The sequence below is a fragment of the Elephantulus edwardii genome, unplaced genomic scaffold (assembly GCF_000299155.1).
Source record: "Elephantulus edwardii isolate Elephantulus edwardi_28Jun2011 unplaced genomic scaffold, EleEdw1.0 scaffold00266, whole genome shotgun sequence".
NCBI classification, from domain to species: Eukaryota; Metazoa; Chordata; class Mammalia; order Macroscelidea; family Macroscelididae; genus Elephantulus; species Elephantulus edwardii.
Window position 1 is genome coordinate 1,234,500 of NW_006400016.1, and position 17,036 is coordinate 1,251,535.

The window sequence follows — 17,036 nt, forward strand, 5'->3', positions numbered from 1 at the left end:
CCTGGTGGGTCAGTGGTTTTAGCAGCAAGACAAAGGGGAGCTCTGTGGGGTCTGGACACACTGGGGCAGAGAGTAAGGAATGCTTAACCACCTAGATTCGAAGGTCATCCTAAGGAGCCCTGTAATCAACCATAATCAGGCTGGCTCTGCTCCACCTCTCCCTCTCTGGGTATATCAGAGCCCTTCCAGGCTCAAGGTCTGTCTAGACAGAGAGGGCAGCTACACCAGGCACCATGGGGAAGGTGGTGAGTGGAGTGGGGATTGGGATTGGAGGGTGAGAGTGGGGGCTTCAGTGGGATCTGAAGCCTTCCTGCCACCTTGCCTGCCCTCCAGGATAATTATGAGCTATACTCAGTGGAGCTGGGTAAGGGCCCTGGTGGGGACATGACGGCCAAGATGAGCAAGAAGAAGGCTAGTGGTGGAGGCAAGAAAAAGGAGAAGTTGGAGAACATGAAGAAGGAGATGGAGATTGTGAGCACAAGGCGGGGGAGCCAGCAGGGCTGAGTGGCGACTGGGTAATGGGAGGTGGGGGGTGGCTGGTGAGACCCAAAGAGTGAGTTCCTGCTGCTCACCATACAGAATGATCACCAGCTGTCAGTGGCGGAACTGGAGCAGAAGTACCAGACCAGTGCCATCAAGGTGAGCAGAGGGCAGGGGCAGGGGCAGGGCAGGAGAGAAGGAGAGAGAGAAACACACAAATACACAGACAGGTGTTCATGTAAGGGAAATGGCGACTAAGAGAGATGATCAGAGTTGAGGGAGAAAAGGCATTAGGAAGAAAAGGTCAAAACCACAATAAGAAAGGCAGATGAAAAGAAAGAGGCAGAGACAGAGGCAACAAGTGGTTGTTGCTGTGTACTGACGATTTAGAACTGACTCATAGCTTATTGTCTAGCAAGTCTCTGGAGGTCATAAGTCCCAGGGGAGGAGATTGCCCATCTTTCTCCTCTGTAACAACTGGTGGATTTGAACCAGTCTTTGGGTTGGCAGTGCAAGCCCTTACTACTAAGTCACCAGGGCTTCCCTGGCCTGGGAACAGAAAGAAACTGGGGCAGAGGAATGACAGGAAAAGAAAGACAGAAAGACAAAGGAGGGAGAAAGGGGGAGGAACAGACAGATGGGAGAGAAATGAAGGAGAGAGATGGAGAGGTAGAATGAGAAAAAGAGACAGTGACAGAGGGGTGACCTACTCTATTCCCATGAAGGGTCTTTGGTGAGAGGAACACCCAGGTAGAACCCACCATAATCCCTGCCCTTCTGTGCCCAGGGCCTGTCTGCAAGCGTGGCAGCTGAACTGCTGCTGAGGGACGGGCCCAATGCGCTAAGGCCACCGCGGGGCACCCCGGAGTACGTCAAGTTTGCACGACAACTGGCAGGTGGTCTGCAGTGTCTCATGTGGGTGGCTGCAGCCATCTGCCTCATTGCCTTTGCCATCCAGGCCAGTGAGGGTGACCTAACTACTGATGACAATGTAAGTGGCATGTGTGATTTGGTGTGGGGGGGTACTCAAGAGGAAGAGAGTGTAAGGATGTAAAGCCTTGGAAGTGTCATCCTAAGATATGGGCGTGGGGGACAGAGGAAACTGAGATATGGGACATACCCAAGGACACTTAGGTCATAAGAAGTACAGAGGACACTGAGAATGAGCTTCTGATATGGGGGCACATAGGATGGGGTCATAAGGATCAGTAGTTGCAATATTTATGACATAGGATTTGAGAAAGGACATAAAGATATAGAACCAACAAAGATTACAGAGGAAGATGGAACTCAGCACTGGGACATGGAACATGAGGACATGAGGGACACAAAGGACACAAAGGACATGGGACTCAAGGCCCAGGAAATGGGAGATATAAGCCATATATGTGGAAATGGAGAGACATGGGGCAGGTGGAGGTAAAGAATTAAGGGATATTGGAGGTATGAGAGGGATCAGAAAGTAACAGGAGAACGAGAGCGGGTCCTCTTATGATGCTGGATATTGAACGTAGGCTGGGACATAAGGAGCTATTGTGCAGAGGGACTTGACATCTGAGACATGAGAATGTTGCTCAAGAAGAACAGAAGACATGGAGCAGGCAATCGAAAGCCCACAATCTCCCTGAGAGGGAAATGCAAAGACACAGGAACTATAGAGCACTGGAAGGGAGCGCAAAAGATGGCATGAGATTAAAGGAAAGAGAATATAAAACTTGGAGTGCAAGGAACAGAGGACTTTAGGAGATACAGAGCAGTGGGCATGGGAATGAGAGACATGGGGACGAGGGAAAAGAGAACACATTAAAGCCAAGGTACTTGATGATGTGGGACCCAACATGGGAGATTTAGGATTCAAGGGCAAGAGGATATAGGGATAAGGAGATATGGGAACACAAGATATAGAGAACACAGGGATAGAACATAGGAGGATAGAAAGACAGTGGAGAAAAGGGGCACAGGCCACAGGGTAAAGTGCATAGGTCGCAAAGTGGGGCATAGGTCAGAAGGAAAATACCCTGGAGGGAGCCAGAGAACATCAAGTGACCAAGGGACATGTCCAGCTCCTATGTCATGTATAACTCCTGCTTCCTCTTCTCCTCCCAGCTGTACTTGGCAATAGCCCTCATCGCTGTAGTGGTGGTCACTGGCTGTTTTGGTTACTATCAGGAGTTTAAAAGCACCAACATTATCGCCAGCTTCAAAAACCTTGTACCCCAGGTAGGTCCCAGCCAACCCAGGCAGGTCCTTCAACTTCTCTCTCTGGGGTCCTATTTTCCCATCAGAATCAACCCGCCCTTCATCCATTGACTCCGTCTCTCCCGGTAGACTCTCCACCTTCCCTGTAGATTTTCAACTCTCCCATGGCCCCCTTCTCCCCATCTTTCCATTTCTCCACACTTCTATGACATTTAGCAATCTCCCCTAAACTTCAGTGCCCCCTGGCCCCCTATAGCAAGCGACTGTGATCCGAGATGGAGACAAGTTCCAGATCAACGCAGACCAGCTAGTGGTAGGCGACCTGGTGGAAATGAAAGGTGGGGACCGCGTGCCAGCTGACATCCGCATCCTGGCGGCCCAGGGCTGCAAGGTGGACAACTCCTCACTGACAGGAGAGTCGGAGCCACAGACCCGTTCACCTGAGTGTACACATGACAGTCCCCTGGAGACCCGCAACATCGCCTTCTTCTCTACCATGTGTCTTGAGGGTTTGTGAGGCCTCTGCGTCCAAATTCCCATTGCTGATAAATCACATCACCCTCTCCCACTGGTTCTCCTATGGCTATACTCTAACATGCTTCTTCACCCCACATTACTACCACTGCTGAGTCCCTTCATTGCTACCCTCCTCCTTGGGTCAACTGCCTTCCCCTGCACCCCCCTCCTTCTGTTCACATGTCTGATGCAGGCCCCCATTGCTTCCCACCCTGTTCTGTGCTACTATCTTCGTTCCATTGCAGGCACAGCCCAGGGCCTGGTGGTGAACACAGGTGATCGCACCATCATTGGGCGTATTGCATCACTGGCCTCAGGAGTGGAAAATGAAAAGACACCCATTGCTATTGAGATTGAACATTTTGTGGATATCATCGCCGGCCTGGCCATCCTCTTTGGAGCTACCTTTTTTGTGGTGGCCATGTGCATTGGCTACACCTTCCTGCGGGCCATGGTCTTCTTCATGGCTATCGTCGTTGCCTATGTGCCTGAGGGGTTGTTGGCTACTGTTACAGTGAGTTGAGAAAGCAGAAGAGGGAGAAGGGTGTGGGGAATTGTGGGAAGTTGAGAGTTTTGACCACTTGTTTGGTCATTCATCTGGGCTCCATCTGTCAATCTCACTACTCATCCACTCACCCAAAGAGTTCAGAGCTATTGCACATAGGGTTGCTAAGAGTTGCAGGTAACTCAACAGCACATAATAACAACCACCATCTCCACTTATCCATCCATCCATCCATCCATCCATCCATCCATCCATCCAATAAATATTCTCCAAGGCATCTACACTTGGTTGTGGGCTGTGCTAGGCATTGCGGATTCAGAAATGAATAGGCAGAGCCTCCAGTAGTCAGGAAATCAAAAGACAAAATGCATTGGGAAAGTCAGCTGTCAGGGACCACTCTAGAATACTGAAGAACAATAAAGTCAGTCTGGAGACTAAGGTGCGCCTGATCCAGGCCATAATCTTCGCAATTACTTGCTATGCATCTGAGAGCTAGACAATGAATAAAGATGTTAGAAGGAGCATCAATGCCTATGAGTTGTGGTACTGGAGAAGAGTGTTGAACATACTGTGAACTGCCAGGAGAGCAAACAGGTCTGTCTTGGAGAGGGTCAAACCAGGCTGCTCCCTGGAGGCAAGGATTTTGAAGCTCTGTCTCACATACTTTGGGCACTTGGCCAGGAGGGACTAGTCCTTGAAGAGGGACATTATTCTTGGAAGGGTGGAGGGATAGTCCAGGAGAGGAGGATCCAGGATGAAATTGACTCAATGACTGGAGAAATGGGATTAGGTTTGTTGAGATGATGAGTTTAGCTCAGGATAGGGCAGGGTTCAGGGCTAATGTACATAGGGTCACTAAGAGTCGAAGGCGACTTGATAGCACATAACAAAAACAACTTAACAGAAGAGGTTGAGACCAATGTGGGCAGCCAGCATGACACTGGCCCTGAACTGTCAGTATCTAGTCCAAGGTACACCCAGAGACATATTTTCTCATCTTGATTCAATTAAGAGAAATCAGTTGGGACAGCTCAGAGAGCAGCCTATGAGCAGACTGAGGAAAGCATACCAGGCAGAAAGCAATGACTTGGTGAGAAGACTCAGGCTTTTTCAGAAGAACGCTGCACTTGTAGAATTGTGGCTAAATAAAGTGGCTCGATGGTAAGGAGCTATGCTACCAACTCAAAAGCATTCAGTTCAAATCCACCAGCTTCTCCACTTGAGAAAGGTGGGCAATTTCCTCCTGTGCCATTTACTGCTTTTGAAAATTTGCTGAGTGTCAGCTATGAGTCAGTTGACTCCATGGTACATAAAAACAAAGGGTTCTTGAATGCCCTAAGAGGGAAGTGGGATTGGAAGCAACAGTTGGGCCAGACATGTGTTTGTGCCCTCTCCAGGTCTGCCTGTCCCTGACAGCCAAGCGCCTTGCCAGCAAGAACTGTGTAGTCAAGAACCTGGAGGCAGTGGAGACCCTGGGCTCAACCTCAGTGATCTGCTCTGACAAGACAGGGACCCTCACTCAGAACCGCATGACCGTGTCTCATCTGTGGTTTGACAACCACATCCACACAGCAGATACCACAGAAGACCAGTCAGGTGTGGGGGCTTGAGGGGTCAGCCGCCGGGCAGGGAGGATCTAAGTTCTTTGGTAGGTGGAGACCTAGAAGGGCGCTCTGGGGTTAGGGTTGTTGTTGTGATGTGCTGTCGAGTCGCTTGCGACTCATAGCGACCTATGTATGTACAACAGCTCTAAACTCTGCTCTGTCCTTTGCCAATCTCATTGTCTCTGACACACTCATCCCGATTGCCCTAGTCACCGAATCATTCCACCTCCCAGAGGGCATTCCCCTCCTGCGCCTGCTCTCCTGGGGACTCAGGTCTGAGAGGAACCTAGTATTGGTCACACAGGGGACTCTATATTGGGTCTGGTGAGAAGGTTCCATTCCTAGTATGAGGAGGGGGTTGGATCTTGGGTATGACAAGGGGACACTGACGTAGATCTAGGGGAAGACTCCGCCCAGGGCCTGGAGCCGTAGGGAATCCCCTCTCCTGCCTCACATCTGGCCTCCAGGACAGACATTTGACCAGTCTTCAGAGACGTGGCGGGCGTTGTGCCGAGTGCTCACCCTGTGCAACCGTGCCACTTTCAAGTCGGGCCAGGACGCGGTGCCGGTGCCCAAGGTGAGAGCAGGGGGTCCTCTGCGTGATCCCGGGAGCCAGGGAGGCCGCGTTCGCTCCTGACATTGGTCCCTGTTCTCAGCGCATAGTGATCGGGGACGCATCCGAAACAGCGCTGCTCAAGTTTTCCGAGCTGACCCTGGGCAACGCCATGGGGTACCGCGAGCGATTCCCCAAAGTCTGCGAGATCCCCTTCAACTCCACCAACAAGTTTCAGGTGTGTAGCCCATTGCCTCCCTGAGGCCGGCCCCGGCCGGGCTGGGTCTCGCCTTCCGCCGAGACCCCATTCAAAACCAGCTGAGGGCTATCTTCAGCACCTATCTTCACATCTCCACTCACCCTCAATCCCGGATTCTTCCAAACCCCGCCTTCGTCACTGCTAAATCCCGTTGATGGACAGGCTACGTCCACAGCCAGCCCAAGCCCTAGCCCGCCCACCAACCTCTAAACACGTTCAGCCCCTCCAACTTCCCGACCCTCCACACCTACAGCCCACCCCCGATCCGCCCACCAATTTCTAGACAGGCCCCTGTCAGCCCCGCGCCTAACTCGCCTGAACACGCCCCCACACTCAGCCCCGCCCGCCTCCTCGCGCCCTCCCCGCCTCCAGCTGTCCATCCACACCCTGGAGGACCCACGGGATCCGAGGCACGTGCTGGTGATGAAGGGCGCTCCGGAGCGCGTGCTGGAGCGCTGTAGCTCCATCCTCATCAAGGGCCAGGAGCTGCCGCTGGACGAGCAATGGCGCGATGCCTTTCAGACTGCCTATCTCAGCCTGGGAGGCCTGGGTGAACGCGTGCTTGGTGAGACCCCTGCCAGGGTGGAGGCAGCTCACAGAACACCCATCGACTTTCTTGGACCCTGGGTACCCCAGTGCAAACACACCCTAGACTTTCTCTATCTCAGTTCTCACTCTGGCTACTCTCAATTCCTACCCTGAACCTTAACCTATCCTGTTGCTACCTTGTCATCTTGTCATTACTCCCAGCCCTCGCCTCAACACTACTTTTGAGAATTCTCATCTTGACTCTTTGGCCTTCTCAGTTTGGCTTTTTTCATCCTTTTCTTGACTCCTGACCTTTCTCAGTTTTGGTCCTGGCTCTTAGGGAAGTTTACCCTAATTTCTACCTTGTCACTGGAAGGCAGACACCTGGGTCCCTCACTTTACTTGAAAGAGGATGGAATTAGACAATGTGAATGAAAGGTTTGAGATTTCATTCACCCTTCTTGTGGCTTAGGGGGTAAGGACTTGTGCTGCCAACCAGGTGCTTCTTGGGAGAAAGATGGGCAATCTTCTCCTGTGCTGTTTACAACAGTTCCAAATTGACAGCACCTAACAACTATCTGGGAAGGGTTCTCCTAGGACTCCTTTCTGATTTGCTATTTCCCGTCTAGGCTTCTGCCAGCTCTACCTGAATGAGAAGGACTACCCACCTGGCTATGCCTTTGATGTGGAGGCCATGAACTTTCCAGTTAGCGGTCTCTGCTTTGCGGGACTCGTATCCATGATAGACCCACCCCGTGCCACTGTCCCTGATGCAGTGCTCAAGTGCCGCACGGCAGGCATCCGGGTATGCCACCAGGAGCAGTCAGGTGATGGTGAGGGTGAAGTGACTAGGCAGGAGAGACGTGGTAATAGAAACTGACTTGAACAAAAAAAGGAGTGGTTCATGAAACAGAAAAAGTCTGAGGAAGATTCAGACATAGCTGGATCCAGGAACTCCACATCATTTCCTGAGCAATCTGGCCTTTTATTAATGTCTCAGCTGTACTTTCTAGTACAGGCTTTACTCTCAAGTAATATCTTAATTTTAGGAGCAAAGAAAATACCTCAGAAGCTCTAAATTATATCCTCTCTGTTTAGCTAACCTTCAGAGAGTGCTTCTTTTGTAACACCTCCAAATTGGGTTACAAACCAGGCTGCTCCTTGGAGTCAATGATTCTGAAGCTTCATCTGACATACTCTGGGCATGTTGCAAGGAGTGACCAGTCCTTTGACAAGGACATGATGCTTGGGAGGGCAGAGGGACAGCTTAAGAGGGGAAGACCCTCGATGAGATGGATTGACTCAGTGGCTGGGGTAATGAGGTAGGTGTGTCGGAGACAATAAGATTGGCTCAGGATAGCGCAGGATTCAGAGCTGTTGTACATAAGGTCGCTATGAGTCACAAGCGACTTGACGGCACATAATAACAACATCTAACTTTGAACCAATCGCTGTGGCTGGGATGATGGACTACCTTGATTGGCTTGATTTAGGAGCCCTGGTGGCTCAGTGTTTAAAGCTCTCAGCCACTAACCAGCAGTTTCCCACAGAACAAGGATGTGGCAGTCTGCTTCCGTAAAGGTTTCTAACTTGGGAACTCTATAGGGAAATGGCATCAGTTGGAATTGACTCAATGGCAGTGAGTTTGGGGTTGGGGTTCACTTAGCTAATCAAGAGGGACCTCACTTCAACCAGTTGCCCAGGGATGGGAGGCAAAGTGGTTCCCTAAAGACAATATAAATAAAACCTTGGAAGGCCTGGGCCTTGCCCTCCTAAGCTTATCACTGACCCCTCATTCCACCTCACCTTATGGGCTCTCCTCTCTGGACATCCTTCCATGCTCTTCTTCCAACAGTTGAGACATGTCACATTGCCTGTCTCTGCTGCTCTCTTCCCCTAGGTTTTCACAGGTCCAGCCCCCTCACCTTTTTCAGGTCTTTATCAAGTGTCACTTTTCAGTGAGGACTTCCCTAAACTAACACTAACCCACTGTCATTCAGTTCTCACTCGTAGTGGCCTTAAAATGGACCCTTTACTTCCATTACCCTTAACTTGCTATTCTCCTTACCCAGCTGTATTCTTTTCCTTAGTACTTGTTCTTTTTTTATGTATTACATGGGAACACTAGGCATTCAGTAGTAGAATTCTCATCTCCTACACAGGAGGCCTCTGGTGGTCTAGTGGATAGGAAGTTGCATTGCCAATCCAAAGGTGGGCAGTTTGAACCCACTAACTGCTCCATTAGAGAAAGACAATCTCTTCCCATATGATTTACAGCCACTCGCTGGAGAGCTGGCTATGAGTCAGGTCTGGCTTGATGACATTGAGTTTGAATTTTGATGCAGGAAATCCAGGTTCCATTTTTGGCCAGTGAACCTCATGGGCACCATCTGTATGTAGTGAGAGTCTGTAAATTGCTATAATGTTGAGCAGATTTTGATGGTATGTTGAGACTAAAATGGATTAGGGAAAAAAAATGCCTGGAGACCTTCTTTCAAAATCATTAAAAGCCCTACATGTCATAACAGTTCAATATGAAACATATCGTGAGGAGGACAGAAGACCATTGTGTCTGGATTCTCTGTCAGTCAGGGACCACCGGATAGCAGCTATCAACAGTAACAGCAACATGCCACACACACGTGCACTCCTCATTTCCTGGCATGGCTGACTTCCAAAGACCAGGCTGTTACATGAAAAATCAGTATTATGTAATAACTGGCAAACCACTGAGGATCATGACTCAACTCAGTTGACAAAATCAATCTTAGCTGTGTCGGCCAGCATTACTCTCATCTTGCATTTGTTTACTGCCAGACATGTCATGCGTGCCTGAAATGGATAGATTTTCCAATTACTTCTAATGCATCAGAAAGCTGGATATTGGCTAAGGATGAAAGTAGAAGAACCAATGCCTTTGATTTGCGGTGTTGGGCTGCCAAAATAACAAACAGATAAGTCTTGGAGAAAGTACAGCCAGAGTGTTCCTTGGAGGCAAGTATGGTGAAGCTATGTCTTACATACTTTGGGCATGTCCTTGAAGAAGGACATCATGCTTGGAAAGGTAGAGGGACAGCAAATGAGAGAAAGACTTGCAATGAGATGGACTGACAGTGACTACAGCAATGGGATTGAGTAAAGCTGAGATGGAGAGGATGGTGTGGGAGAGGGCAAGGTTTGGGGTTGCTGTGAGTGGTCAGCTTGACAGCACCTAGAAACAACATTGTAAATACAAATGTCAGAGATTGTCAATAAGTAAGGAGTAGGCATCATTCGTTTCTTATGCTTATTTTCTTTCTCCTCCACCAGAATGCTAGCTCCACTGAGACTTCTGTCTGGTCCCTGCTGCGGCCCTAACATTCAGGTGGTCATGACTGGTTGACCAAGTGAATGAGTATATGATCAGCTGTCTACAGATGAAAACTGGGTTGACCTGAAGGGATTAAGTCTCTTGATTGCCTCCACAGGTGATCATGGTAACAGGTGACCACCCCATCACAGCCAAGGCCATTGCAGCCAGTGTGGGCATCATCTCAGAAGGCAGCGAGACAGTGGAGGACATTGCTGCCCGCCTCCGAGTGCCCGTGGATCAGGTTAATCGGAAGTAAGCCTCCCTCAGCTCTCCCCATAGTCCACTCATGCCCCAAGATGACTGAGGCCCAAGTGAGATCCTCCCATGCTCTCTCCAGGGATGCCCGTGCCTGCGTGATCAATGGCATGCAGCTGAAGGACATGGACCCATCAGAGCTGGTTGAGGCTCTGCGTACCCACCCCGAGATGGTGTTTGCCCGCACTAGTCCCCAGCAGAAGCTGGTGATTGTGGAGAGCTGCCAGCGACTGGTATGCACCTAATGATGAGGGTGGGCAGCTGGGTGACCAGGGCTGGCCATCTACTGCCCACCTGCCCCCTCTCCCTGCAGGGTGCCATTGTGGCAGTGACAGGCGATGGTGTGAATGACTCCCCAGCCCTGAAGAAGGCAGACATTGGTGTGGCCATGGGCATTGCCGGCTCAGATGCTGCCAAAAATGCAGCTGACATGATCCTCCTGGATGACAACTTTGCCTCCATTGTGACGGGCGTGGAGCAGGGTTCGGGCTGGGCAGGGAGGTGGGCAGGCGGTGTGGGGGCGGGGGGAAGCTGCTTGTGAGGAGGCTGAAGTGCCTGCTGCATCCCCCACAGGCCGCCTGATCTTCGACAACCTGAAGAAGTCCATCGCCTACACGCTGACCAAGAACATTCCGGAGCTGACACCCTACCTCATCTACATCACCGTCAGTGTGCCCCTACCTCTTGGGTGCATCACCATCCTCTTCATCGAGCTCTGCACAGACATAGTGAGTCCACCGCCCCAATGTCCCCATCCACATTGTCCCCACAGACGTGTCCATAGAGGGACTCTGCCACGAGCACACTTGGACTCAAAACAATGCAGGCAAGGCATACACCAAGAGCCAACCAGGCAGACACAGAGATGGGCAGGCCAATAGGTACAGACAAACCAATGGACACAAAGATGCAGAGTACTGCCTAACAAATTTCTGGCCAAATCTGGATCACTGATAGATAGATCCCTAAGCAAACACACTTAGCCCGAAACCAAGACAGATGGAAGAGACAGAAGCAAGCCACAGAAGCAGCCACTACACTTGGCACGGCACTGAGCGTGGCCAGGTGAGAATCTGGGGGAGAAATTTTATGAAACTTAGATGAGGGAGGTGGGAGGAGAACACAGGGACCCAGAGACAAAAGACAGAGATACAGAGAGATAGGGAAATGACAAAAGGAGACACAGGGTACAGACATACACACAAAGGCAGGGTCCTGGGGAGAGATAGAGCCAGGGACAAAGAAACAAAGGGAGTAAAGGACCTAGAGAGATAGATAGTGACAAGGAACTAGAGAAGCTGAGACCAGGGTACGCTCAAAGTAAACATGATGGGACACAGAGAAAATAAGACATTTTGATGGAGATGGGCACCAGGAGAGATGTGCATACAGATGTGGGACTAGACAATGCCAACACTCCTGACGGGCCAGTCCAAGTCCAAACTGAGGCGGTGCATGTGTGATACTGTGGTCACTGCAGGTCCTGCCCTGTAATTGCAGTCCCTACCTTGCCCTCTGGGGAGCTCCAGAGCGCAGGGGACAGGAGACTCAGCAAACTCTCAGCCAGAGATCTTCCTCTTACCCTTGGCCAGTTCCCATCTGTATCTCTGGCTTATGAGAAGGCGGAGAGTGATATCATGCATCTCCGGCCACGGAACCCAAAGCGTGACAGATTGGTCAACGAGCCCCTGGCTGCATACTCCTATTTCCAGATTGGTAAGTGCTGTTGAACAGGAGGGGGGGGGGGTCCAGCGGGCTGTTGCCTGCCCTGGCAGCTCTGGTCTGGACTTTGGCTCTTAGAGTGTCTGCCCGCACTGGCCCTGGGCCATTGCCTTGCTCTCTTGTTGGGTTCTCTCCCCATCTTTGAACTTCAAAGTGTCCATATCAGACTCTTGGGATCTTTGCCTCTCTCCCCCCATCTCTGTATCCTCATCTGTATCTTTAGCTGCCTCTCTTGTGTGTCAATGACTCTGCATTCTTGCCTTCCCATGTCCCTGATCTCTTTCCTCATGTCACTGTATCTCTATCCTAGGGGCTATCCAGTCCTTTGCAGGCTTCACGGACTACTTCACAGCCATGGCACAGGAGGGCTGGTTTCCACTGCTGTGTGTGGGACTGCGGCCACAGTGGGAGGATCACCACCTCCAAGATTTACAAGACAGCTATGGCCAGGAGTGGGTGAGCCACTGCCCCCTCCATCCTGATTTTCTCATGCCCAGGACCTTGCTCCTCCACGTGTAACTAACTGCATGGAGCCAGAGTCCTAAACATGCAGATTTCCTGCCAGCCCTCTGTTGGTTCTGGGATGAGGGGCCTTTCCCACCAATGTCTCCATTTCCAAACGTCAGCTTTTTTTTACCCTAACCCTAACCTTAATCCTAACCCTAATAAACTTACGCTTCTAATGATCACTGCTGAGGATGGATGGGTCCTCTCCCCACCCTGCCAGTAAGATGTTCCCTCAAGTGTGGAGCCAGACCCTGTTCTGTCACTTTCCTTACAGCATCCCTCAGAAAGTATTTCATGTGACAGTCTGTGATGATATTTAGAGCAGAGAGGCTTGTCTGCCTATACCATTACCGACAGTATCAAATGTTCCCCTTGAACACTTTAACTTTGGTGGGTAAGAACACAGACTTCAGTACCAAACTGCCCACAAGTATGTCTAAGGGCAAACCTCTCTTGCTTCTTGGGCCTGGGAAAAACTTCTCCCTGTGATTTTACTGGCAGTATCACCATCACCTGGGAACTTGTTTGAAATGTGAGCCAGTATTGGTGAAACTTCCAGAGTCAACGGGGGCCAGATCACAGAGTTTGGAAGGCTGGGCCTCGGGACTGAGCAAGGCACTAGGGAAATACAAAGAATTCTAGAAGGCTTTATTCCCCAGAGCCTTGGAGTGAAGCTTGGCAGTCTTAAAACACAGACTTTAGGGGAATCGGAGTATCTTAGTAGGGGCTGAGGGCTCTTGGGTGGGGGATTAAGTGAGAGGGTACCTGGTAAACTAACTGGTTCTCCTGGAGCATAGTGTCCTCAAACAATTAGCACGTAAGAAAAGTTTGTTGAAAATAGGTTGACTGGTAGCTGCCACCTTAAATGGGTCATGTGTCCTATTTCCCCAAAGGTCCACCTAATGAGGCTGTGTCACCTACGTGGCCCCTGACCCCTCCAGACTTGACAAATCCTTAACATTCCAATCCGCTTTGCCCAAGCTTCTTAAGAGTTGTTACTGTGTACTGTGGAGTCAAAATGGACTCTCTGGTGGATTTTCAGAGGCAGTAAATTGCACTGGAAGAGACCGCCCATCATTCTTCTGCAGAACAGCTGGTGAACTTGAACTGTGTGCTTTTGGGTTGAGTCTGGGAGATTCATCTCACATATTTTGGGCATGTTGTCAGGACAAGGACATCGTGCTTGAGAAGGTGGAGGATCAGCAAAAGACAGGAAGACCCTGAGTAAGGAGGACTGGCACAGTGACTGCAACTGTGGGTTTGAGCTTGGCAGAGATTGTGAGGTTGGCACAGGGTACACAGCAAGGTTTTGATCTGTTGTTTATAGGTCTCGAGTTGGAGTCAGCTTAATGGCACCTAACCACCTTTCATTGTGAAAATGGTTTGGCCCAGGCTCTGTCCCACAAACTCTGCTTCCCTGAGATCTTTCTAATGTTCCTTTCTAGTGTCCCACAAATTTGGCTGGCCTACATCCTTCCTCTTCTCTACTCCAACCTCTGATGTGAGGAAAGGAGCACTTCTTGGCTCTAAAACAAAAGCCCTGTCTAGGCTCATGACGCTTTTGTTCCCTCTTGGTCCCACAGACATTTGGGCAGCGCCTATACCAGCAGTACACCTGCTACACCGTGTTTTTCATCAGCATTGAGATGTGCCAGATAGCAGACGTCCTTATCCGCAAGACACGCCGCCTTTCTGCCTTCCAGCAGGGCTTCTTCAGGTGTGCTCACCTGCCCTGGCCCTACCCTGCCTTCCCTGATTCCAACCCTCACAGACCCGAGTGGGGCTGAGTGCAACCAGCAAACACTGGCACAAAACTCTCATCACTCAGTGGCTATCTCCTCCACATGCCCAGCAGGTTCCTTTGCGTCTCATCAACTTAAGGCGTCATGCTGACAAGAGCAGGCATTCACTGGTAGACGGAGGCTACTCCAGTCAATGTTCAGAACATGCCACCTGCCCCTGACTTATTTTAAGCCCTGCCCAGATTTCCATTTGATCCCCAGCTTCTGATGGCCTGGCTTTATCCTGGGCCTGACGTACCCTGTCCCACTGTAGGAATAAGATCCTGGTGATTGCCATCGTGTTCCAAGTCTGCATTGGCTGTTTCCTCTGCTACTGCCCTGGAATGCCCAACATCTTCAACTTCATGCCTATCCGGTAAGGGGTGATGAGGTGAAGATGGAGAAGTCGGGGCTGTGGGACAGAGACCTGGGGGAAGCCCTCGCCTTGCTACCACCCCTGTTCCTGCAGATACCAGTGGTGGCTGGTCCCCATGCCCTTTGGCCTCCTCATCTTTGTCTATGATGAGCTGCGGAAACTTGGAGTTCGTTGTTGCCCAGGAAGTAAGTATGGGGGTTGGGGTAAGAAGCTGAAATGCTCTCAATGGCAGCTGCCCCATCCTCTGATCCTCCAAGACAGACCACCTCTAAGCCCTAGGTGCCCAGCGTCCCCCAAACCGTGACCAGCACTGAGTCTCCTTTCCTCTCGCTCTCTCTCAGGCTGGTGGGATCAGGAACTCTATTATTAGAGGGATCACCATCTTCATACCCGTTTCCATCACAGCCAGGTGGGGGCAGGGTTTCTGGAACCTTTGTGGACAATCACCTCAATGTGTGAACCATCAAGAGTCCTAGGGAGCAGCTTCTGTGTCTACTTCTGCAGTACATGGCTCCTCAACCTTGGGGGGACCCTCCTCTCTGTCCATGAGCCTCCATGGCCCAGCCCTGTCTGCTGGTCTGAGTACAACCTTGCCAGTAAGGTGGTGGGAGCTCTGGTGGAAAGCAGGAGCTAGTAGCTCCTGGTGAGGTTTATCTCTTCTTGGGACTTGACTCTAGGCCTTGTATGAGGGCTGCCTGGGAGCTCTGTGAAAAACACATGATCTGCATGCCAGTAATAAAACCAGCTCACAATTCTGTGCCAAGCAGAGTCATCAATTATTTTCACTGTCCATTTACTCTTCTACAATCCTAACGGTAGGGGCTTGTATTTGGGTCTGTAGAATAGTTCCTAGCATACAATCCATGGAGCTCTGGTGGTTTAGTGGTAAGGAATTGTGCTGCCAATGCAAAGGTATGTGGTTCCAATCTACCAGCTGCTCCGCAGGAGAGAAACAGGCAGTCTCCTCCCTGCAATTTACTGCCTCTGAAAATCTGCTGGAGGGTCACCTATGGATCAGTTCCGACTCGATGGGACACACCACCATCACACAGCCCAGTACAAAGCAAGTAATCGATAAACATTTGCTGGGAAAATGCATCTCCATTTTTTCCCATTTATGGAACTTAAGCATTGGGCTGCTAACTGAAAGGTTGGTAGTTCAGTCCCACCAGCCCACTCTTGAGGATGTGGCAGTCTGCTTCCATCAAGTTTTATTGTCTTGAAAACTCTATGGGGCTGCTCTGTTGTTGAGCCAAAAACGACCTGAAGGCAGTGGCTTTGCTTGCAAAGGTAGAGCCACATGTGATGGCAGGTGGTTACCAGAGCCAGTGGCTTTAATTACTACCCTATCCACCACAACTCTCGTGCTCAGCACCCCTTCTTCTTTCTCTCAAACAACTGTGTGCATCAACCTGATCTTGCTCTCACCTATCACCACGGTCTCTAGAGGCTAAATCCACAGCTCCTTGTATTCCTTCCCATTGTTGGAAATGCCTTTCTCTCCCACCCCCCAGTACGCCTCCTTTTCTGTTACTTCTCTTCTTCCCACTTTTGAGTCACTCTCACTGGGGTCTGGGCTTCTCCTTCTCCCCATTCTCCATGCACAGCCTCACGTATAAGCTCATGTCTCCTGCCTCCTGCAGCTTGTCCAAAGGAAGTCACAATGGTTCTGCCTCATGTCCCAAACTTGCTACTACCTTACCACAGCCCCATCAGTTCAGTTCGTTCACCCAGGTTGGGAGGGCATGGTGAAACCTCAAGGCATTTACAACCCTAGCGTGTGTCACCCTGGACTCCTTCATTCTTTGTTATCTTCCTATTGCATTACCCCCTGCCAACAAAATGGACACACAGCTCAGGGATTATCTACACTGCCTCTGTATACATTCTACCTTCTCCACCTGGCAGTTCATCTGCTACCTCCTATCTTCCTAAGGCCTGATCCTGTCCTTCTAGAAACCTCCATTGGTTCCCCAGTGCCCCTTGCAAACTTCCCAGCCTAACCTTCAGAGCTGTAACCTGGTCCCTGCTGACTATGGCAATCTTACAATAAAGTATCATCCAGCTCTTGGAAAGAGTTGACTTTTGGACTTAGTTTTGACATGTTTTTCTCCTCTTTGCATCACTAAGTCAGCCTTCAGATGGAGGGCATACATCTCCAGGAGCCCAGGCCAGTTAAGCACCTTCAATGGGCCCCTAGAAGCCTGAAGCACTTTCTATAACCGTTTCCCTACCATAGTGTGTCCTCGTTATTTTTTGTTGTTTTGTGCTGCTGAGTTAGAATCAACTCATAGCTGACTCTCCAGCAGGTCTTCAGAGGCTGTAAATTTCATTAGAGATTTCCCATCTTTCTCTCACAGAGCTATCTGGTAGATTTGAACCATAACGTTTTGGGTTGG

At 50.4% G+C, this 17,036-nt stretch overlaps 1 protein-coding gene across 1 annotated transcript; it reads left to right on the forward strand.

Annotated features, from left to right (window-relative positions):
• The first annotated feature begins 233 nt into the window (after positions 1–233).
• ATP4A (ATPase, H+/K+ exchanging, alpha polypeptide) lies at positions 234–15,007 on the forward strand. Its single transcript, XM_006899676.1, has 22 exons — positions 234–242; positions 334–471; positions 580–639; positions 1,268–1,471; positions 2,587–2,700; positions 2,936–3,188; positions 3,441–3,709; positions 5,098–5,296; positions 5,772–5,881; positions 5,961–6,095; positions 6,489–6,681; positions 7,274–7,449; positions 10,112–10,248; positions 10,334–10,484; positions 10,565–10,733; positions 10,825–10,979; positions 11,844–11,967; positions 12,284–12,429; positions 14,064–14,197; positions 14,536–14,637; positions 14,731–14,822; positions 14,979–15,007. The coding sequence occupies exons 1-22, from the start codon at positions 234–236 to the stop codon at positions 15,005–15,007; spliced, it is 3,099 nt and encodes a 1,032-aa protein (XP_006899738.1).
• The last annotated feature ends 2,029 nt before the right edge of the window (positions 15,008–17,036 follow it).

Bases quoted from the DNA above. Each gene is read 5' to 3' on its own strand.
- ATP4A (XM_006899676.1), top strand. The intron at 3,710-5,097 runs GTGAGTTGAGAA...TGCCCTCTCCAG, and splicing joins GGTTGTTGGCTACTGTTACA to GTCTGCCTGTCCCTGACAGC. The intron at 14,823-14,978 runs GTAAGTATGGGG...GCTCTCTCTCAG, and splicing joins AGTTCGTTGTTGCCCAGGAA to GCTGGTGGGATCAGGAACTC.